This window comes from Ranitomeya variabilis, chromosome 6 (assembly GCF_051348905.1).
Source record: "Ranitomeya variabilis isolate aRanVar5 chromosome 6, aRanVar5.hap1, whole genome shotgun sequence".
Lineage (NCBI taxonomy): Eukaryota > Metazoa > Chordata > Amphibia > Anura > Dendrobatidae > Ranitomeya > Ranitomeya variabilis.
In genome coordinates, this window is record NC_135237.1 from 125,742,556 (window position 1) to 125,766,920 (window position 24,365).

General features: G+C 42.5%; 1 protein-coding gene across 2 annotated transcripts in view; it reads right to left on the reverse strand.

The window, feature by feature from the left end:
* OSBPL10 (oxysterol binding protein like 10) overlaps nucleotides 1–24,365 on the reverse strand; it is a 560,435-nt gene that overhangs the window by 13,351 nt on the left and 522,719 nt on the right. For both annotated transcript variants that reach the window (XM_077268966.1, XM_077268965.1), the window contains 2 exons: nucleotides 22,470–22,652; nucleotides 17,137–17,290 (listed from right to left, as the gene is read on the reverse strand). In XM_077268966.1, coding sequence (XP_077125081.1) covers nucleotides 17,137–17,290; nucleotides 22,470–22,652 — 337 coding nt within the window. The remainder of the gene's footprint in view (nucleotides 1–17,136; nucleotides 17,291–22,469; nucleotides 22,653–24,365) is intronic.

Here is a 24,365-nt window from a genome sequence, read left to right on the forward strand (position 1 = left end):
GAGAGGGAGAGGGGAAGGACCCTTTACATCTTTGAGGAAGAGGAGCAAGAGAATGCCACCTATAAATGATCTCACCAGTGTGGACATCTTTGTCAAACTTGTTGAGGCAGATCTTTGCAAGATCTCTAATAACCATGGATATGGGGATCAAAATCTATCAACAAATGAGTCCATTGCCTTAAAGAGGCTGGAAAAAAATAATAATTTGATTTTTAAAGCATCTGACAAAGGTGGAAACCTTGTTATTCTTGATCACTCTAAATATCTTCAGATGTGTTATACACTCCTTAATGACCATCAAACCTATGAAATTCTACCGGGTGATCCCACGAAAAACTACTCAGAAGAGCTAATGGCTATACTTGATCGCGCCATGGATAGTAAGTTGATATCCAAAAACGAATACTCTTTCCTTGCTCCTTCTTTCCCAAGTGTCCCGACCTTCTATGCCCTCCCGAAGGTGCACAAGGGCCTTGACCCGCTTAAAGGCCGTCCAATTGTGGCAGGTATCGACTCCATATCTCAGAACATTGGTATTTATATAGACCAGATTCTAAGACCCTTTGTTCAGTCACTTCCCTCATATGTGAGGGATACACTGCACCTACTTGGCTTATTGGAGGATGTTGTTGTAGAACCACACATGATATTGGCCTCCATTGATGTGGAGGCGCTGTATAGCAGCATCCCCCATGACATTGGCATTGAGGCTGTTGATCATTATTTAAGGACACGTGCCATTGAATGTACTGAGCACAATCATTTTGTTCAGCAGCTTCTTCTTTTTACCCTCACCCGGAATTTCTTCATCTTTAATGGTAAGTACTTCCACCAGCTCAGGGGTACAGCAATGGGGAGCCCTTGTGCCCCCACGTATGCTAATCTATTCCTGGGCTGGTGGGAGGAAACCTTTATTTTTCCGGATGAGGATAGGTGGTGGCAGCCCTTTATCGGCCTCTGGGCCAGATACATTGACGATATTTTTGTTCTTTGGTCTGGCCCAGGGGCTGACTTTGAAAGGTTTGTGAGAGAGATAAACATCAACAGGATTGGGATGAGATTCACGTCTGAGCATCACGAGCATACTATTGCTTTCTTGGACCTCAACATCTTAAAGAATAAAGATGGGGGCATAAGCACTAACACCTATCGAAAACCGACCGCAACAAATAGTCTCTTGCAGTGGCATAGCCACCACCCGACACCCCTTAAACGTGGTATACCCAAGGGACAGTTTCTGCGGATTCGCAGGAACTGCTCCGAGATAGATTCGTTTAAAAACCAAGCTGGTGAGTTGCACCGCAGATTCAGGGAGAGAGGGTATCCCTCTGAGGTTCTCATAAAATCTTATAGAGAAGCGCTTGGCAGTGATAGGTCAACCCTACTGAGAACTCGGGAGAAACCTGGGGAGGCCTCAGACCTGGTCAGGCTTATTGGGACATTTGACAATCAGTCTGACAGAGTCTATCAGATCATCAAAAGGCACTGGGGTGTACTCCTAGCTGATCCCCATCTTGAGAATCTTATTCCCCCCATACCTAGTATTACATACAGAAGGGGGAAATCAATTGGGGACCGCTTAGTACACAGCCTGTATCAGAAACCGCAGGGTGCGGGTACGTGGCTTGAAAGGAGACCGCTGGGCTTTTTTAAGTGTGGTAAATGTTCTAAGTGCCAATATGTCAGACAGACCAAACGTTTTACCAGTGCGGCTAATGGCAGATGTTTCGACATAAGAGATTTTGGCAACTGTAGATCCATGGGTGTAGTATATAAGATCACTTGCCCTTGCCCACTGGATTATATCGGCAAGACCAAAAGGGAGCTTAGAATTAGGTTTGGGGAGCATCTCGGTGACATTAGACATAATAGGGACACTCCGCTTGCCCGACATGTTAATCAGGTACATGGGGGAACCCCTAAGGGGATCACTCTATGCATGATTGAATTGTTGAAACCGAGGGTTCGAGGAGGTAACTTTGATCAAGCACTTCTCAAACGGGAGGCGGAATGGATTTTCCGTATGCAGTCAATGTCACCGAGAGGCTTGAATGAGTCCCTTTCCTATACGTGTTTCCTGTAGGACAGCAACTTCCCTCTATTTCACCATACACTAATAATTTTATTTGTCTGCGCGTGACCCATGGTGTGTGAACCATGGGACTATCGGACTCTGAACCGCTATACTATATTTTTCTACAGCTTGTCTGTAGTTGTCCATCTGGACCAACATCCAATTGAATCCTTCTCCCTATCGCCATTACCGTATAGGTATCTTTGCCTTATATTTATATTTATATGATTTATCCTCCTTTCTGTCCGCCAGTGGGGTCTTATTTCTTTATCCCTATGTGTTTGCGCCGATCTTTTGTATTTACGGATGGCGCACGCGCACTGGTTTACTCTATATTGTTTCAGGACTCTCTGTAGTGCCTCTGAGACTGGGCGCATGCGCGGTGTTGTCTATCACACCAAACATGGCGGCGTCCAGCTTGCATTCCGGCGCTGACCTTTTTGCTCTATCATTAGTGGGATACCGCTTCCCCGGATCTGTAGAGAGATTGCACGCATGCGCTTATGTGCTATCTGGCGTCCTGATGTCTGTAATGGCGGCGTCCAGCGTGTCTCACGTGGAATTGTATCCATGCGGCATTTAATGCCTAGTACGGTATGTCATCTGCTTGTGTCATTTATGATCCGTTTGTGATATGGGGGGGGTGGGAGCCCCCTGACTAAATAGGACATGTGTCTATCATTTGGCACACATCATGTGGCCACATCTATGGGCGGTACCACACTTAGTGCCTTACGGAAACTTGGGGAGTGGAGGGACTTTTAACACCTATGGTGATTTGTGAGTGGGAGTTGTTTTTCACTATATAAGTCCCCTCTCTAGGGATTCAATCAGGTCTGTCCCGGTATCAGGGCACCTGCATCATTGACCTCTGGTTGTTTTGTATCCATTCTTTGCCCCCTGAGGAACCGTATGACGGGGAAACGCGTCGGGGCGTTCCACCGACAGCTAAGTGTCCTGTTTTGGGGACAACATCTTTGCCTTTCTTGGTTGTCTTGTGTATCAATTATGTGTATGGGTCCACTGTACTGTGTCTAAACGTAGATGCTGACTACCTGCTAATACTGCCTGCTGCACCTATCTGATGTTCTTTAATGCAGGCGCTCCTGTAATATTATTTATCTTTACATGCAATTACTTTGAGGAGTATTAAATAATATATGTCAGCTAGCGTGGGCATGTACAGTTTTCCATTTGGACCTAACCAGGTCATTTAAACTATATTTAATTATCCTTCAATTTACCCACTACCTTCGTACACACCAGCCTATATGTGCTTGTTGGATGGTGCGGAGGACTAGTACCTTATGTTTATTAGCCAGTTTGGCCTTACATCCTTAGTGTTCTTGTCCTGAGTGGGGCTGTTTGATATGAAGGATTATTAGCTTTTTTTTTTTTTTCTCCTAGTGTGCACCTAATTTGTTTCACTCCTGCTTTCTTCATCACTTTTATTTGCTTATTGTTTTCTTACCTGCAGCTGGCTAGATATATAATAGGGTCAGCAGGTTACAGCCGCCGCGGAGTGGGGGCGCCAAATACTCTATCAGGGTGCCAACCTCCACTGCCAGGCAGGGATAGCAGGAGAGTGAAGGGATATTATTAGGGTAGGTGCACCTAGTAGTAGAGTTTTTTTGAGTCTTTTTTGCAACATTTTTCCTTTTTTCTGTTTTACACTGGGAAGTGGTATTTTTATTATATACTCTAATAAAATATTTAAGAATTTTAAGGGGAATTTATGTCACATGTTCATTTTGATTTCCCTTGTGTATAAAATTGTTTTTCTTTATGCTTTATTCAATTCAAGCACTTCCATCGAAATTTGTATATACACTGTTCAAATAAATAAAGGGAACACTAAAATACCACACCCTAGATATCACTGAATGAATTATTCCAGTTGCAAATCTTTATTCCTTAGATAGTGTAATGCGTGGAGAACAATAAAACATAAAACTGATCAATGTAAATCAAAATTAATATCCCATGGAGGTCTGGTTTTGGAATGATACTCAAAATCAAATCGGAAAAACAAATTAGAGGCTGATCCAACTTCAGTGGAAATGCCTCACAAAAAAAGAAATGAAGCTCAGTAGTGAGTGTTGCCTCCATGTGTCTGTACAACCTCCCTACAACGCCTGGGCATGGTCCTGATGAAGCAGAGGATGTTCTCCTGAGGCATCTCCTCCCAGACATGGATTAAAGCATCAGCCAATTCCTGGAAGTCTGTGTTGCAACGTGGCATTGGTGGATGGAATGAGACATGATGTCCCAGATCATCTCGATTGGATTCAGGTCTGGAGAACACGCAGGCCATTCTATAGCATCAATGCCTTCATCATGCAGGAACTGCTGACACAGTTTAGTCAGATGAGGACTAGCATGGTCATGCATCAGAAGGAACCCAACTGCACCTGCATATGGTCTCACAAAAGGGTCAGAGGATCTCATCCCAGTACCTAATGGTAGTCAGGTTACCTCTGGCTAGCACATGGAGGGCTGTGCAGCCCTCCAAAGAAATGCCTCCCCACACCATTACTGATCCACTACCAAACCGGTCATGCTGAAAGATGTTGCAGGCAGGACATTCTCTATGGCATCTCCAGACTCCATCACATGTGCTCAGTTTAAATCTGCTCTCACCTGTGAAGAGCACAGGGCGCCAATGTCGAATCTGCCAATCTTGGTGTTCTCTGGCAAATGCCAATCGCCCTGTATGGTGTTGGGCTTTATGCACAACACCCACTTGTGGATTTCAAGCCCTCATACTTCATGGAGACTGCTTCTGACAGTTTGAGCAGACACATGGATGTTAGTGGCCTGCTGGAGGTAATTTTGCAGGGCTCTGTCCTTGCCCAAAAGAGGAGGTAGAGGTCCTGCTGCGGCGTTGCTGCTCTCCTACAGCCCCCCTCTACATCTTCTGGTGTACTGGCCTGTCTCCTGGCATCTGCTTCATGCGCAGGACATTGTGCTGACAGACACAGCTACAGTTGCTATCCTGGATGAGCTGCACTACTTGAGCAACTTCTGTGGTTGTAGAAACCACCTCATGCTACTGTACAGTACCTCTAAGGGTGAGAGCGATGACAAAATGCAAAAGTCACCAAAACAGCCAAAAAAGATGAGAACAGAGAAATGGTCTGTGGTCACCCCCCCCCCCCCCCCCTGCAGAACCACTCCTTTATAGAGATTTTCTTGCTGATTGCCTACCATTTGCACCTGTTGTCTGTTCCATTTGCACAACAGCAACAGAAATTGATTAACAATTGGTGTTGCTTCCTACCTGGACAGGTTGATTTTGCAGAAGTGTGTTTGACTTGGAGTTACATTGTGTTGTTTTAGTGTTCCCTTTATCTTTGAGCAGTGTATACTAATATATTGCAGTTACCATATTACATAGCACGGTGTACTTACAATTGATAATTTTGCCCTTCTATACAGTTAATTCTTCTCTTTTCCATTAGGTCTACGACATCACATGATTAAAAACGGACTAGCTGACTCCTTCAAAGTTCTATGTAGCAACAGGAAGTCCCTTTTCCCTGCATGAGTCACTACCAAAAAAGTCCCCGTCAGCGGGAGGAGAGGAGCAGGAGTTGATGAGGAGGATGACTCATACAGGAAAGAGACACATGCATGACCAGAGGAAGATATCTGTCCGATGCCGAACGCGTAGCCCGTATTCTTTTAATAAACTTATGAAGATATTACCTTCCTTTCTGTCACACTCAGCAGCGCTTTTATCCCTCTTTTTTTAAAACATTTCACTGGGTAGAAAGGCGGTGAAATTAGCAATTGTAAGTACACAGTGCCATATAATATGGTGATTGCAATATATTAAGAGGATAAAAACCTTGATCGGAGTGCTTCTTTAAAGAGCTACGCCCATCTTAAGGCATAACTAAAGAATATGCTATACATATAAGTTAGATTTGGGTGCCCCAGGTGGGACCGGTACCTATCTCTAAAACAGTGGCTCCTTAGCGCTATCCTGTAAAACCAAGCGGCTGCTGAAATCAAAGCAGAGATCTATTGGAAAGGTGTCAGCGCCCTTGCCATATTGTGTCTCTCACTATCTCTATTTATTTTTACAAATTGCCATGCAAGTAGACAAACTGACTCCTGCAAAAAAAAACAACAACCTTTTTTTTGTTTTGTTTTATTTTTACAGATTATCCTTGGGTTTTGTCCATCATTACAGGAGTTCTAAAGGCTTTAGGAGGTGGGAGAGCAAGTTGTTTAATTATTGACAAGCAATTTCACCTTTGTCCGGTTACCTAGATAATGAAATACATAATATATTCCCTTTCAGATAAATACAGTAATTAAGAATAGTTTGCCACATCCTGTGAGTTGTAAAAGTTTTTATCCTGGTAAACCCCTACGTAGTCTTGTGCACATTTTAAAAGTTTGGTGTTTCTTAGATTGAGTGTCTTACAACTCAACATGATGTAATAGGTTTTCTTTGACTTTGCACTTTACCTTAAGAAACTTTTTTTTTTCCTCAGGTATTCAATCAATACCGGTGAGAGAACGAAAGACTGTCCGTGCTGAATTCATGAATAAGTCATGAATTGGTATCCTGAGTAATATTTAATTTATGTCTCGCTCACCAAACATCTCAAATGAAAGGAATCTTGCTGCAATGACTTGACAGTGAAAGGATATTACCATTTACAGTTTACCTAGGGCATTCATTGATTTTCTTTTTACAAATCCTGCCGATGGGAGTACAGCAAAATTAATACATATAAAAATGGTCTAAACACATACATTCATAAAGTGCGCATAAAATCTAGGCAAGCTCCATGAGAAATAATAATTGGAAGTGCTAATAAGGATGCCAATTCACCAAGACACTGACTTAAGGTGGAAAACAAATTTAAATATCAAAGCAGTCGTGTTACAATGTTACAGACGGCTTCCAAAGGGAAGTGAATACCAATGAGTACCGGTAAAGAGGATTTTCATTTCCAACTACAAAGAGAAATATGAAAGCAGTCTACTATATACAGTCATGGCCAAAAGTATTCACACCCCTGCAATTCTGTCAGATAATACTCAGTTTCTTCCTGAAAATGATTGCAAACACAAATTATTTGGTATTATTATCTTCATTTAATTTGTCTTAAATGAAAAAACACAAAAGAGACTGAAGCAAAAAGCAAAACATTGATCATTTCACACAAAACTCCAAAAATGGGCCAGACAAAAGTATTGGCACCCTCAGCCTAATACTTGGTTGTACAACCTTTAGCCAAAATAACTGCGACCAACCGCTTCCGGTAACCATCAATGAGTTTCTTACAATGCTCTGCTGGAATTTTAGACCATTCTTGTTTGGCAAACTGCTCCAGCTCCCTAATATTTGAAGGGTGCCTTCTCCAAACTGCCATTTTTAGATCTCTCCACAAGTGTTCTATGGGATTCAGGTCTGGACTCATTGCTGGCCACCTTAGAAGTCTCCAGTGCTTTCTCTCAAACCATTTTCTAGTGCTTTTTGAAGTGTGTTTTGGGTCATTGTCCTGCTGGAAGACCCATGACCTCTGAGGGAGACCCAGCTTTCTCACACTGAGCCCTACATTATGCTGCAAAATTTGTTGGTAGTCTTCAGACTTCATAATGCCATGCACACGGTCAAGCAGTCCAGTGCCAGAGGCAGCAAAGCAACCCCAAAACATCAGGGAACCTCCGCCATGTTTGACTGTAGGGACCGTGTTCTTTTCTTTGAATGCCTCTTTTTTTCTCCTGTAAACTCTATGTTGATGCCTTTGCCCAAAAAGCTCTACTTTTGTCTCATCTGACCAGAGAACATTCTTCGAAAACGTTTTAGGCTTTTTCAAGTAAGTTTTGGCAAACTCCAGCCTGGCTTTTTTATGTCTCGGGGTAAGAAGTGGGGCCTTCCTGGGTCTCCTACCATACAGTCCCTTTTCATTCAGATGCCGACGGATAGTACGGGTTGACACTGTTGTACCCTCGGACTGCAGGGCAGCTTGAACTTGTTTGGATGTTAGTCGAGGTTCTTTATCCAACATCCGCACAATCTTGCGTTGAAATCTCTTGTAAATTTTTCTTTTCCGTCCACATCTAAGGAGGTTAGCCACAGTGCCATGGGCTTTAAACTTCTTGATGACACTGCGCACGGTAGACACAGGAATATTAAGGTCTTTGGAGATGGACTTGTAGCCTTGAGATTGCTCATGCTTCCTCACAATTTGGTTTCTCAAGTCCTCAGACAGTTCTTTGGTCTTCTTTCTTTTCTCCATGCTCAATGTGGTACACACAAGGACACAGGACAGAGGTTGGGTCAACTTTAATCCATGTCAACTGGCTGCAAGTGTGATTTAGTTATTGCCAACACCTGTTAGGTGCCACAGGTAAGTTACAGGTGCTGTTAATTACACAAATTAGAGAAGCATCACATGATTTTTCAAACAGTGCCAATACTTTTGTCCACCCCCTTTTTATGTTTGGTGTGGAATTATATCCAATTTGGCTTTAGGACAATTCTTTTTGTGTTTTTTTCATTTAAGACAAATTAAATGAAGATAATAATAACAAAGAATTTGTGTTTGCAATCATTTTCAGGAAGAAACTGAGTATTATCTGACAGAATTGCAGGGGTGTGAATACTTTTGGCCATGACTGTATCAGGCCAAAGTATAGTGTGAGAATCATGAAGAGGGTCACAGCCAGATCCACATCTGATCCTCCATCATTTTCTTTTATATGGAATTAATACTTATCCTACAGGAATTGGTTATAATCTGCTGGATATATTTCATTATGGCAACATTATTGACTTTATGCTAACACTGAGCACCACTTACTTTCATTAGAAGCTGCATTGACAGATGAATTTTACTGACCTACACTGGCCTCCTAGTGTAGACCCGTCTACTCACTGGTTTCCTTGTGTCGACCTGTATGCTTGCTAGTTTCCTCATGTCGACCTGTCTGCTCACTGGTTTCCTCATGCCGACCTGTCTGCTCACTGGTTTCCTCATGCCGATCTGTCTGCCACTGGTTTCCTAGGGACGATCTGTCTGGTGAATGGTTTCCTCATGCCGACCTTTCTGCTCACAGGTTTCTTTGTGCTGACCTGTCTGGTAACTGGTTTCTTAGTGACGACCTGTCTGGTGTATAGGAAGTGTAGTATGCTATTCTTTCCTTTAAATGGTAGAATTACTCAATGTTCCCCAGATCAACATTTAATATAAAGACATGAGATAAATTTGGCAAATTAACTTCTAAAATGCTATATAAGTACTAAGGGGTAAAGCATAATTTTGGACCCAGAAGGCTTGGGCTATGTTCACATCACGTTTTAGCCCCATATCAGTGATTAAATTGGGGCTTACGTCTGAAACTGTGACAAATGGGGTTGGGGCATACTAAAGATCAGGGGTACTAACTACGGCTTTGAAGAAAGGCGATTCCGGCAGCTAAACAAGAAAGGGTTTTTTACAGTTAGAGCAGTCAAAATGTGGAATACCCGACCACAGGAGGTAGTACTGGCAGACACTATAACAGCTTTTAAAAAAAGGGCTGGATGATATACTCAGTACAAATAATACTGTGAGATATAGTTAAATTAGTGATAAAATGTATAATTGGTTGGGAAAGGTTGAACTTGATGGACCTAGGTCTTTTTCAACCTATGTAATTATGTAACTAAATCTGCCAATGGACCCATTGCCTTTGATGAAGCAGAGGGAGTCATTTTGTTCCCTGTCGGACATAATTTTCGACAGCATCCGCCTATTTGAGGTGGGCACCAAACATGGTTGACTGAAAATTGATACTCACCTCAAATTGGCAGATACCACTGAAAATGATGTTTGACAGAGCTCAAAGTGATTCAGTCTTCTACAATAAAGTAATTGGCTCCATTGGCATATACACTCAGATCACATTTTATCTTTAGATGGAAGCCCCGACATAGTCACTGACATGAGGCTAAAATGTGATGTGAACTTGGCCTTAGGGCAGCAAACAGAATGTTGTGCTAAAATTGTAAAAAGGTAAGGCTGAATAATATGCACTGTCATGATTAAAACACATCCTAAATACCCATTCTTACCACTTTTATAGCCTCTTAAAAAAAAGGTTTCTATAACCCGTCAAAAATATTGTGAAATGGTTAAGTGCAAAGATTTGTGGGTTTTTTGTTCTAATATGGTAGATAAAGGGAAAAAAAGGAACAAACATCAGCATTCAATCTTGTTTTCTTTCCCAAGAGAATCATAAAAGTAATCATAAGGTTGCAAGGGCAAGCATGAATTACTATCTGTGATTAAGCCACAGGCATAATAGACTATTGCAGGCATTATTTGTCTGGGGATAAAAATAGATAAAATGACAAGGAAAAAAGCACTGATTAGAATATGTGAAAGTATTAACAGAATATACATTTCATATTAAGAAGTTCTTTAAATTGTTTAGAGACCAGTGACCATTTCTGAGAAAGACCAGATTTACAGAGTAATACAGCCTCGTATTTGTATCCAAAGTGGCCACATTCGGCTGCATTCACACATCCATGTGACAGGTCCATGACCGGTTATTTTTTTCTCAAACAGCACACTAACTCATAAGGTTTCATTGATCTATACACATTTGCATTCTAAAAACGGATCTGTGCCTCAAGTCAGTGAGACTCAGAGCATTTCCTATTCTCATCCATTTTTCAGATCTGGCTAGGCCATTAACATCTCTCGGGATCCATAAAAAATGTATGAAATATGGAAGACATACTATGTACTTCAGTCTTCTATTGCTGAGAGTAAAAGGGTACAAAAAGTTCAGACAGTCTACCTGTCTCAGTTAAAAAAAAAAATAGATGAGAAAAAAATGGAAGCAACTAGGGTATCACCATAGAAAACAAAACAGTCAATTTCTCTTGGATAGTAATACTCACATGGATGTGTGAATGCAGCCCTAGGCAGATCCAGCATAGCTCTCATTAGTCACATTTATTGATTGTAATGTAGAAACAGTTTTTTAGATTATGATGTCTATTAGAAAAAAAATAAGGTAAAAAAAAAAACATTTTTGCGGGGGGACATCAGTGAGGAAAATACAGCTGATGGTCAGATGTTATTTAGGCCTACAGCATGTGAAATAAGTATTGAATGTATCACCAATTATCTAAGTAAATATATTTCTAAAAGGTGCTACTGACATGTACGTCTCACCAGATGTCGGTAGCAACCCATCCAATCCCCACAGGCAACAAAATCAAACCATAGATGTCCATAAATTAAGCTATGTGTAGTAATGAGAAATGACACAGGAAAAAAGTATAACATATGAAGAAAGAGAGGTGCAAACATCCATGGACAGTTATGACACCAGATGAAATCTATCAGTATTTAGAAAGCAATCCTGCCACTTAGCGAAAAATAATATCAGCTGGTTCAACTGATGGTCCTATTACCACTGTGTCACACAACAAACATAATGGGCAAAACAAGTGACCTGACTCAAGACCTTCACAACCTTTTTGTTGCAAAACATACTGATGACATTGGATACAGAAGAATTTTAAACTACTGAAGGCTCCAGTGAGCACTGTTGGGGCGATAATCTGGAAGTGGAAAAATCATCATTTCACCATAAACCGGCCACAATCCCTTCAAGATTTCAGACAGAGGATTGAAAAGAATAATCAGAAGAATTGTCCAAGAGCCAAGGGCCACCTATGGAGAGCTACAGGAAAAAACAGGAATCAGCAGGTACAACTGTTTAAAAGAAAACATTAAGTAATGCACTCAACCTCCATGACTCCATGTAATAATAGAACAACACGGCACTCGTAGTAGTGTATAGAGTAGGTGCTCAAGTAGGGTATCCAGCCCAACAAATCCAAATCCGAAAAAACTTGGCACTCTAGATGAATAATTATCATATGCAAAAGGTTTATTGATGTGCATCCATAAAGGCAAGTCGAACGTTTTCGGTCCACATCCGGACCTTCATCAGAACAAATATAAGAGATATGGTGCAGGGAGAAACGTTAATCCTGTCTCTATAAATTCCAATATTGGTAGGGTAGCCTGGATGCAGTAAGATGTCCTGTCCACGTAGGCGCACGTGTGATGCGACCGGAGTCACTGGGAAAATGGCGCCATTAGTCATCTATCCCTAGTTTAATGTACAGTATAAGCAGCAATATGATTACTGTGGCCTAGGTGCATTACTCTGCATTTATCAATAATAACTTAATCCCTTCAACCCAAACGCTGTTTGCACCTTCATGACCATTGACCAGGCCAAATTTTAACTTTTTACCCCAGAAAATTTCAACGGATCCCACTGATTCTGAGATTGTTTTTTTTTTTCGTGACATATTGTACATTATGATAGTGGTAAAATTTCTTAGATATGACTTGCATTTCTTAGTGAAAAAGAACTGACATTTGGCCAAAATTATGAAAATTTAGCAATTGTCAAACTTTTAATTTTTATGCCCTTAAATCAGAGAGTTATATTACACAAAATAGTTAATAAATAATATTTCCCACATGTCGACTTAACAGTAGCACAATTTTTTAAACATCTTTTTTTTTTTTAAAGAAGTTATAATGCTTAAAAGTTGACCAGCGATTTCTCATTTTTCCAGCAAAATTTACAAAACCATTTTTTTTAGGGACCACATCACATTTGAAGTGACTGAGGGGTTATATATGGCAAAAAATACACAAAAGTGACACCATTTTAAAAAATTTCCTTTTTACAGAGATGCATAAAACGGTGGTTGACTGCACTTTTATGCATGCCTAATAAAAAGATGGACACCGCCAGATCACAGGCCAGATTGCATCCACAGTGCCTCCATCTGCCTCATTATAGGGAATCTTCTGCTGGGGGTTCTGTCTGAATTACGTGTTTCAGAGATTTACATGGAAACCTCGATGTAAGCACTGAGTTTATGGCGTATAAAGCCTTACTGTGATCTTTGGGAGACAGAACGGAAAAAAAATGAACAGCCTGTGAAGAATTGGTTTTATTTTTTTTTTTACACCGTTCCTTCTGCGGTATAAGTGATTAGATGACTATTTCTTCGGGTCGGTGCGATTACAGCGATACCAAATTTATATCGGGTTTTTATGTTTGGCTGCTGTCACACACTAAAAGGCACTTTTTATTGCGCATCCCCATATTTTGAGAGCTATAATTTTTCCTGATTTCTGAGGACAGGGCCATGTTGACAGCTTGTTTTTTTGAGGGACGAGTTGACATTTTTATTGGTACCATTTTCGGTCTCATAACATTATTTGATTGCTTTCTATTCTGATATTTGGGAGGCAGAATAAACAAAACCCAACAATTCAGGAATTGTTTATTTATACACTTTTTATGCCATTCCGTGTGTGATAAAATTGATAAGGCAGCTTTATTCTTCGGGTCAGTAAGATTGTGGTGATACTGCATTTCTATCTTTTTTAATGTTCTGGTGCATTTGCACAATAAAAAAAATGTATAGAAAAAATAATTATTTTTGCATCGCTTTATTCTTAGAGCTACAACTTTTTAAATTTTTTTATGGCGCTGTATGGTGGCGTGTTTTTTTGCAGGACAAGATGATGTTTTCATCAGTACCATTTATATTTACATTAGTCTGTTTGATCGTGTTTTATTCCACATTTTGTTCGGCAGTATGAGGATAAAGCATGTTTTTTGCCTTTTTTTTTACATTGTTCACTAAAGGCGCTGAATAGTGGGACAGATTTATAGGTCGGGTTGGTCCGGACGCGCAAAATCCCCAGGACGTATCCATACGTCCAAGGTCGGTAAGTACCAGCCGACCTGCACGTTTGGAAACGTATAAGGTCATGAAGGGGTTAATCCACCATGTTTTTTCCCCAATTGGGCAGCTTATCTACATCGCTCTGTAGCATTATACAGTCTAGCTCCATTTTATTTTACCTTACAAAGTTTTGTGTAATCAGCAAAAACTGATACTTTACTCTCAATCCCATCCACAAGGAATTGTCCAAAACCTAAATAGTGAATTTAATGTTTATATCTAATAATTTAAATGTAAATAATGGAAACTTTTCTAATGTACTTCTATTACAAATTTCCTACTGTTCCCTCTCTACTCTTATCTTCCTATCTGTGTTTTTTTTTTCTTAATTCCAATGAAGGTGAGCCTCCCAGAATGAAATGGAGATTCTCAAATGGGATGTAAATCGGGGCACCAGGGCTGCAGTCATCACCCTGAATAGAACATCATCGGGGCACCAGGCTGCAGTCATCACCCTGAATAGAACATTATCGGGGCACCAGGGCTGCAGTCATCATCCTGAATGGAATGTCATCGGCGCACCAGGCTGCAGTCATCACCCTGAATAGAACATCATCGGGGCACCAGGGCTGCAGTCATCACCCTGAATAGAACATTATCGGGGCACCAGGGCTGCAGTCATCACCCTGAATAGAACATCATCGGGGAACCAGGGCTGCAGTCATCACCCTGAATAGAACATCATCGGGGCACCAGGCTGCAGTCATCACCCTGAATCGAATGTCATCGGCGCACCAGGCTGCAGTCATTACCCTGAATGGGACACAACAGGGCTGTAATCATCACCCTGAATGGAACATCATCAGGGCACCAGGGCTTCAGTCATCTCCCTGAATGAATCATCAGGGCACCAAGGCTGTAGTGATCACCCTGAATGGGACGTCATCAGAGCACCAGGGCTGCAGTCATCACCCTGAATGGGACATCATCAGAGCACCAGGGCTACAGTCATCACCCTGATTGGGATGTCATCGGGGCACCAGGGCTGCAGTCATCACCCTGAATAGAACATCATCGGGGCACCAGGGCTGCAGTCATCACCCTGAATCGAATGTCATCGGCACACCAGGCTGCAGTCATCACCCTGAATGGGATGTAATTAGAGCACCATTGCTGCAGTCATTACCCTGAATGGGACGCACCAGGGCTGAAGTCATCATCCTGAATGGGACATTATCGGGGCACCAGGGCTGCAGTCATCACCCTGAATGGGACGTCATCGGGGCGCAAGGACTGAAGTTATCACCTTGAATGGGATGTCATCGGGGCACAAGGGCTGCAGTGCTCACCCTGAATGGACGTCATCGGGGCACCAGGGCTGCAGTGCTCACCCTGAATGGGACGTCATCGGGGCACCAGGGCTGCAGTCCTCACCCTAAATGGAACATCATCGGGGCACTAGGGCTGCAATCATCACCCTGAATGGGATGTCATCGGGGCACAAGGACTAAAGTTATCACCCTGAACGGGACATCATCAGGGCACAATGGCTGCAGTCATCACCCTGAATGGGATGTCATCGGGGCACCAGGGCTATATCATCACCCTAAATGGGACGTCATCGGGGCACAAGGACTGAAGTCACCACCCTGCATGGGACATCATCGGGGCACCAGGGCTGCAGTCATCACTCTAAATGGGACATCATCGGACACCATGGCTGCAGTCATCAACTTGAATGTGATGTCATCAGGGCACCAGAACAGCAGTCATCACCCTGAATGGGACGTCATCGGGGCACAAGGGCTGCAGTCCTCATCCTGAATGGAACATCATTGGGGCACCAGGGCTGCAGTCATCACCCTGAATGGGACGTCATCGGGGCACAAGGACTGAAGTCACCACCCTGCATGGGACGTCATCAGGGCACCAGGGCTGCAGTCATCACTCTGAATGGGACATCATCGGACACCATGGCTGCAGTCATCACCCTGAATGTGATGTCATCAGGGCACCAGAGCAGCAGTCATCACCCTGAATGGGATGTCATTGGGGCACCAGGGCTGCAGTCATCACCCTGCAAGGAACGTCATCATGGATGTCTTTTTCAGGGGATGTGTTAGTCACTGCGCTGGTTGTTAATTCCGCAGCATTGCTCTGTTTGCACACCCTGCTCGCTGCTGTATTACCCACCTGCCAACAATGAAGACAAGTGACGAGCTGGCAAAAATTGTGCCTAACACTGATCCTTGTGTACCCCCACTTCTGACTTCAGCCCATATAGACAATGTACCATTATGAAAGCAGTTTTTGCTTCATCTCATAAAAGCAAACACTTTTCAGCAGTAACTGCCCAACCTGGATGCTTGGAGGTTGGAAGGCACCGTACTATTATTATTATTATATTATCTCATAATTCAGCAGCAGCCTATTATATGGGAAGTAAACTGTTTGGTAGCTTTTTGCTTATACAAATAGAAGAAGGTTACAATGTTTCATGTGGCTTCACACAGCAGCACTTTTATCTCCAAGAGCCATAGCTCTATATACTTGTGAAATAATAGCAGAGGAAGCCTCCGTCCTCCACCTTATTATCCTGTGAATACATCAGAGACAGCAGGTATTACCACTGCACTGGTACAATACACTTCATCTAATAAACCGTAGATTAGTCATACATTTGAATGCATTAAACTATCCAGTGTAGCAATATTATGCTATGCTGTTACACTGTGACGCTGAGTCACTACTCACAGACAAGCCTTGAGACTGGGTAGTCAGGAGGGTGGAGGTCAGAAACCAGGAGGGCTTGTAGTACACAGGGGCAACACAAAGGGATAGTCCAGTGGTTACATTCTAGGAGGGTACGTCAAGATAAAGGGATGAGAAACAGATAGTCTGGGGTCAGGTACCTTAGGTTAGAGAGCGTCAAGAGCGAAAGGGATAATACACAAATCCAAGGTCTAGCAACAAGATCAGGAAATCAGACACTGGGCAAAGCTACAGCTGACAATGGTCTGCTCATAGCTAGTCAGCTAAATAGCTAGCAATTTAAGCAGAATAGGAAAACCTGAAGGAAAGCCAGAATTCTAGGCCAGACTGAGCAGCTGGGCTGTCAATCAAAATGCTGACAGAGCAGCAGACTCCCGATCCTATAGGGCGGCTGAACTGTCACTCACAGCATCCCTAGGCCACAGTGAGTGAAGAAACAGTGTCAGAGATGAGTTTGCCATCGAGTTTACTTCCACAAAGTTAATCAGAAATAAAGATTTCATAAATCACAGATTATACAGACATGTCAGCATAAACTTGCCTCTTTGATAAAATATTTTGGCTTCCATGGTGCGTTAGCAGATGCCCTCTGTCGTGCTTCTGCCCTTTGTTTTTCTTCAAGTTGGTGTTTGTGCTCTGATGCTGCATCAACATTATCTGCTTTTAGGGCATTGGTGACATTTTCCCAAATACGTCTGAAGAGAAAAATTAAAGTAAATTAATTTGTCACTGACTTGCATCGGACAGAATTACAAAAAGTGCAAACTCTTCAAAAATATTTATTTCAGGGAAGTGTTTAAAAGTTAACAAAGAAGTTCTGCAGGAATATTTCAGTATAATGTGGTGCACAAGGCTGTATTACCAGTCTGCCTTTGATTTCACAAGAGACACGCAGAGGTTTAGTATGGATTAATATTTTCTCCATTAGGCCAGGTACACAAATGTTTATATCGGACTGGTGCCATCTGTGGTTTTGACAGATCACACTGGTACCCAAATTATTCCATGTGGCTGTGCACATCTGATTTTGTAAGAATAATTAAAAAAAAAATCAGTGACATGTCTAATATTGATCCAAGTGTCGGATCAAAATAGACAATGCAACTCTATAGGACCGTGGAAAACACGTAGTCCGATTTTCATGAACTTACTGAATGGAGAAGGTGGAGAAAGTTTTCTTTCTTTCCACCTCTGAGAAAAACTGATGCCACTCTGATCTACGTCTGATTAGCATTATCAGACCATTTTTCACGAATAAAGAGAAAATCGGTCATGTGCACCTGCCCTCACAGTGGTATTCCTGGTATGGAGAAATAAAGTGTTGTACAGAGGCAACTTGCCTGTTGCTCCTTACTATAGATCAGTAGGCACCATTTTGCTTGCCACTGTAGGGGGTTCATACATGTAGGTTTGCAATGTGAATGAGACCTAAGTCTATTGGGAAAGTAAATTTGCTAAAACCAGAATACCGTATATACTCGTGTATAAGCTGAGATTTTCAACACATTTTTTTGTGCTGAAAGTGCCCCCCTCGGCTTATACATGAGTTATGGTCCAGAAAGCAGGTAGGGGAGGGGGAGCGGGGGACCGGCGGCTGTAGCACAGTGACAGCTGCAGCCGCCGGCTTCCAGAAGACCTCAATACTCACCCTCTGTCGCTACATATCTGTCTCTGCATCTCTGTACTGGCATGGCAGTTTCTTCCTGTGCTGAGCGGTCACGTGGTACCGCTCATTAAGGTCATGAATATGGACGAGACTCCGCTCTCATAGGCATGGAGCGCATATTCATGACCCTAATGAGCGATACCACGTGACCACTTAGCACAGGAGGAAGCTGACGCGCCGGGACAGAGATGTAGGGACGATCAGCGACGGTGCGAGGAGGGTGAGGAGGATGGAGGAGGGCGGAGGAGGATGGGTGAGGATGGCGGAGGATGGGGAGGAAGGAGGAGGACAGAGGAGGACGGGGGAGCCCAGCCATGCATACAAGATTGGACAGGGGAGCCGAGCCATGCATACAAGATTGGACCGGTGGAGCCATGTATACAACAGGGGGAGCCACACAGAGCAGGACAGGACGGGGGGGAACCACACATACCAGGATAGGAATGAAAGGACAATACATACCCGGCTTATACTCGAGTCAATAAGCCTACCCAGTTTTCCGTGGCAAATTAGGTGCCTCAGCTTATACTCGGGTCGGCTTATACTCGAGTATATACGGTATATGTTTCAAAATGCTAGACATGGTCATGACATCTGGTAATAACGAACAAAAAAAGAGCATATGTGATTTTTAAAAAAAATAAAACTGGTGGTGATTTACAACTTAGTCTTAACTCACGTGTCCCTGGTAAAGATTAGTGATGAGCAAATGGGTTCGGATAAGGTGTTATCCGAGCATGCACGTGTGCTAACTGAGTGTCTTTGGCGTGCGAGTCCCTGCTGCTGTTAGACAGCCACAACACATGCCAGGATTGAATAAAAAACAGGCAATCCCTGCATGTGTTGCGGCTAACAGCTACGAGACATGCAGCCGCAGGAACTCAACCATATTTTTTGAGCACGCCAAACCTAGCACTCGAGCATGCTCGGATAATGCTTTAATCGCGCACGTTCGCTCATCACTAATACATTGTGTTACTTACACTTCTATGAATGTCTATGAGAGTTTGCAATACTGATTTCACCCCTGCCATAACAGATTCAGAGTAGAGCTCTAAAAACAAAAGTCATCTCACCAGCCATACATTTTATTCAGGCATCGCTACGGTCAAGTTTCCATATGGAATGATCCAGCTGTAATGATGTAGCTGTTGTAGATTTTTCCCATTTCCTTTGGATAATGTATCTCATACCACCACTATTCTTTAGAAATGCAGAGCGCTGCTGAGTACGTAAAATACATGCTCGCTTTTTTACAATGTTTACCATTCAACAACTTTGAAGCAATCATTAGCAACTTGTGTTACAAAAGCGCCAACCGCGGCTTCTCCACTGCTCCAAGAAAAGAAGATTACAAAGAGGGGCTTTGATGTTCCCCTTGTTTACTCTTCCATTTCACTTAAATCTCACTATGATAATATGGCTGCTGTTAACTGCCTGCCGACGCTGCTCTATCGCTGGAGGCAGATTTCATTCTATAATGCAAAATGTAAGACCCTTTCGGCCTTTTCATTTTACAAATAAATTCAGAATACTGCGCACAGAAAACATTGCTGGGAATTGGCTTTAATATTGAACGTTTTTCATTTTTTATATAACATGAAAGCTTTGATGTATACACTGACTTTTTTTCATAACAGAGTAAAAATAAAGATAGCTGTGGACAGATAGTCTACATGTATGGTCAGTTTAATGAGAGCTACCTAGTGAATGCAGAAAGTGTCAATGTCACTATCTCTAGTGGATCAAGCGATAAGGTGATCCCTGGGCGCTTCATGACACGGTCTTAGCAGATCACAAAGGTGGCTGCTTTTCCATGTAACTGGGACATATATGCAGCGTCGGACTGGAGCACCTTATGCCCACCAGAGAAAATCATTCTTGTGGCCCACTATGTAGCTACAGTACATAGAAATAAATACAAGACCACCAAATGTGTGGTAAAACACTCTAATATCAGGGTATAATATTAGGTAATACTCGTCTTAATTGTGTAGCAGGGGTTGGGGTAACACCCTCATAGAATATAAAGTAGCCCCCTCATAGAATATAAAGTAACCCCCCTCATAGAATGTAATGTAGCCTCCCTCATTGAATATATTGTAGCCCTCTCAGAGAATATAGTGCAGCCCCTCATAGAATATAGTGCAGCCCACCTCATAGGGTATAATGCACCCCACAAAATATAATGCAAACCCCCTCATAAGGTATAATGGAGCCCCCCCATAGAATATAATGTAACACTCTCATATGGTATAATGCAGTCCCCCTCATAAAGTAGCATGCAGCACCTCCACACAGAATATAATGTAGCCCCCTCAGAGTATAATGCGACCCCCACATAAGGTATAATGAAGCCCCCAAAGAATATACTGTAGCCCCCTCATAGGGCATAATGCAGACCCCTCATATACTATTATGTAGCACCCAGAATATAATGTAGCCCCCTGAGAGAATAATTCAGCCCCCACACAGAATATATTGCAGCCCCCCACAGAATATAATGTAGCCTCCTCAAAGTATAACACAGCTCTCCTCATAGGGTATAATGCAGCCCCCTTCCACCTCCATCATTGTCCTCATCACCACCTCCATCATTGCCTTCTCACCCACAACCCCTATCATTGCCCATTCCACCACCTCCATCATTGCCTCCTCCCTCACCACCATTGTCCTTTCCACAACTACCATCATTGTTCTTTCCACCACCCCCACCCCATCATTGCCCATTCCAACACCTCCATTATTGCCTCCCCCACCACCCATCATTGTCCTTTCCACCACCTCCATCATTGCCTCCACCACCACCCCATCATTGCCCATTCCACCACCACCAACATTGCCTTCTCCCCCACCATTCCCATCACTGCTCTCTCCATCACCCACATCAATTCCAATCTCCAATACACACACACAGCACCGCACCACATACAGTCACGCAGGCAGACAAACAGAGAAACAGCAACACTCACCTATCTGCACGTTGCCCACAGCACAGCCCGGCAGCATCTTCGATGCTGGCAGCTTTCTCTCTGAAACAGCCATAATGACATCATCCAGCCGCGCTGTGTCAGACAGGAAGCTCCAGGAAGTGGACAGGAAGGAGGACGGCATCGGATCCCTGCAGCTCTGCTTCCCTGCCAAGATGCAGAGATTAGCTGCCCTGCAGGGGCCCACCTCTAGGGTCCCAATGCAGCTGCTCTGGATTTACATGCGGGCAGTGTTAGCCTCAGCCTGCTGCTAACACTGCCTGCTATGTGAAATGAATACGCACTCCTCTTCACGCCCATGAGGGCGTGAGGAAGCATGAATATTCATTTTTCTTTAGCAGCGGGGACAGGCTCCTGTCTCCAAGTGCTGCTCAGCTGACACTGGGCGGGCCCCCCTGACTCAGGGGCCCCATAGCTGCTGGGAGTGCAGCTATTAGAGACCCACCACTGACTGGGGGACCCTAGAGCAGTGGGGGACCTAGGCAGCTGCTGGCCAGTATGCCAGCAGGAGTCAGTGCCTGGGCCCACTGGAGAATCCTCCGCTTCTCCGGTGGGCCAGTGCGACCCTGCATGTATGTATGTCACAGCTAAGGAATCTACATGCAGGGATGATAAAATCTCATCAGGGCCCTGCAAAAATCCGTAACATGACAATGTATGCTGTGGATTCCATTGCAGATTTTAGCCTTTGCGCTGCAAATGCGCAGTGCAATTCACAGCACAGAATTGACGTTACAAATTTATAGCTCAGCTACATACACACATGTGCGCATGTATACACAGCTCTCCTATTTACACAGCTCTGCTACATACAGAAAGATCTGTTATATCCACACATAGCTCTGGTGCAGACACTACCACATTTTGAAGTATTTTCCAAGCATGCAAATGATCACATGACCTGAAAGATTCCTCAGCTAGTCAAGCCTTGCAACAACCATGCAGAATTTGGTAGTTTTCTCTCCTGTCCTGCACAGATCAGACTGATCAGTGTGGGGCAGGAGGAGAAAGCAGTTCTCTCAATAACCGGGAAGGATGCAGTGTCAGCGTTCTCCTTGATCATAAGTTTGCTTCTAGACTACACACATTTTAATAAGATTTTTCAGGCTAAAATGTTTGTCTTATGATCCAAAAAATATGTTACTCTTGTTATATTCCTGCATTTTTCATTGAAGGAAAGAAAAGACAGTCTTCCATTAGCCTATACAATAAACATACCTTGATTCGGTAGGTCCTTGTTTTGCCAAGGGTCGAATCTTTTTCCTAATAACTGAGAGCTTTGTTGTATCAATTACTTTGGTTTCTCCACTGTTGTATGTGAATTCTAGAGCTCCATTCCACTCCCCCTGGGCCTTACAAACTATTACACTGGTGGGGTTGTGCTTAACCTCAGCTGTGATTCTGAATACGGAAAAGCAAAATATACGCATATTAATATAGTACGTTTGAGCAAGTAGTGTAAAAAACATAAAAAATTATATATTTCATTTCTTTCAACCTACTGCCCTACAAGGTTTATCCTGATGAAGAAAATGGAAGCCACAATAAGTACAAGACAATATTTCTCAAGCTAAGAAGAACAATTATTTATTGGAAGAATCCAAATGTGTACTATGCAACATCAGTCCTTAGCCTTGCCCTTCAAGAGCTGCTTATTTGAAAGTGGCATCCCTGTAAGGCTGAAATATGTAGAAGCAAGAATAATAGAAGTTTACATAATGAGACAATTAATGCTCTCTACTTGTAGTTCCAAAGAAAACAACATCAGCTCACAAACTGTAACCCACTTTATGGATGAGGTTTGGCCAAAGATCTGACCACTGTACTAAGGCTATGTAGCGCAATTCTAAGCTCAAAGTCATACAGAGAACATTTTCTTACATGATGAATCCTCCAGTATCAAGGACAATTCTGGGTTTCACAAGATGTCAGGAATGCATTATCTATCAGTATGGACATTACCAATTGTAAGTTTGGTGGAGGGGGTAGAGTATTAGTAAGAGAAGGCTTCATTGTTTTGATTCTACTGAAAATAAATCTTGGAGTGGTTTTCTCTTCAAAAACCTTTGAGTAAAGGCTTGACTGGAGAGATTCTGACCACTTGCTACCTCTTGTGCTGGTTAAAAAAAAGTCCTCCCCCCAAAAAAAAAATGCACAATGTGACACACAAAACATATAACAGACCCTTGTGTATCCTGGGTCAGGTATCATAACCAGGTACCAAAGCATAACAGGCAAATAAGGCTTAAGAATCAAACTCTGCATCGTAATTGTAAGCAATTTAAGGTATCATAAAATAAGGTGAGAATTGTGCACCATACAATTAGTCATAAGAATAATCCACTGTAGGTAACCGGAGGCCTTGTAGCCCTTGTACATATATTACTAGAGTGATAAAACGTAAGCTCATAGCTCACAATAAACTCCTCCTCAATTACATGTACAGGAGAGACAGTATCACGATTGCCCGATACAGATTAGTGGTATGTGGCTAACACAAACAGGGTGAATGTCATATATACAATTATAAAATAATGATGTGAAATTCTCCAATTTCTCCCGCTAAACTGTAGGACACCAATCTGAGTAATATTCGTCGCTGCAGGATTTTATCCCACAATAATTTGGCCTCCGCTGTATGCAAAAGAGTAAGAAAAATAATAAAACTAAATGCCTTAAAAAATTAACAAGAACTGAATTTTCAGAAAGAAAATAAAGTGTTTTAACCAATTTATGAGCGTTGTTTAAACAAACATCTCCATGTCATCAAACACTATATGTGTCTATGAAGGCACTGCCAACTCTCTTGGTGGACATGGAATTGCGTTTTTGGAATTAGTGAGGTAGCAAGTGGACAAGATTAGCAAATTAGTCTTTATTGTCAAAAGACCAAAAACTGGACAGAAAAAGACCAGAATCCCAGTTGTGAACAATAGCTATAGCAAAATAGTGAATTTTAAAACATAACTTTCATTGTGCTGGTTAAAAAAAAAAGTTTTTCTTCCAAAAAAAATACAGTGCCTTGCGAAAGTATTGGGCCCCCTGGAACTTTTCAACCTTTTCCCACATATCATGCTTCAAACATAAAGATACCAAATGTAAATTTTTGGTGAA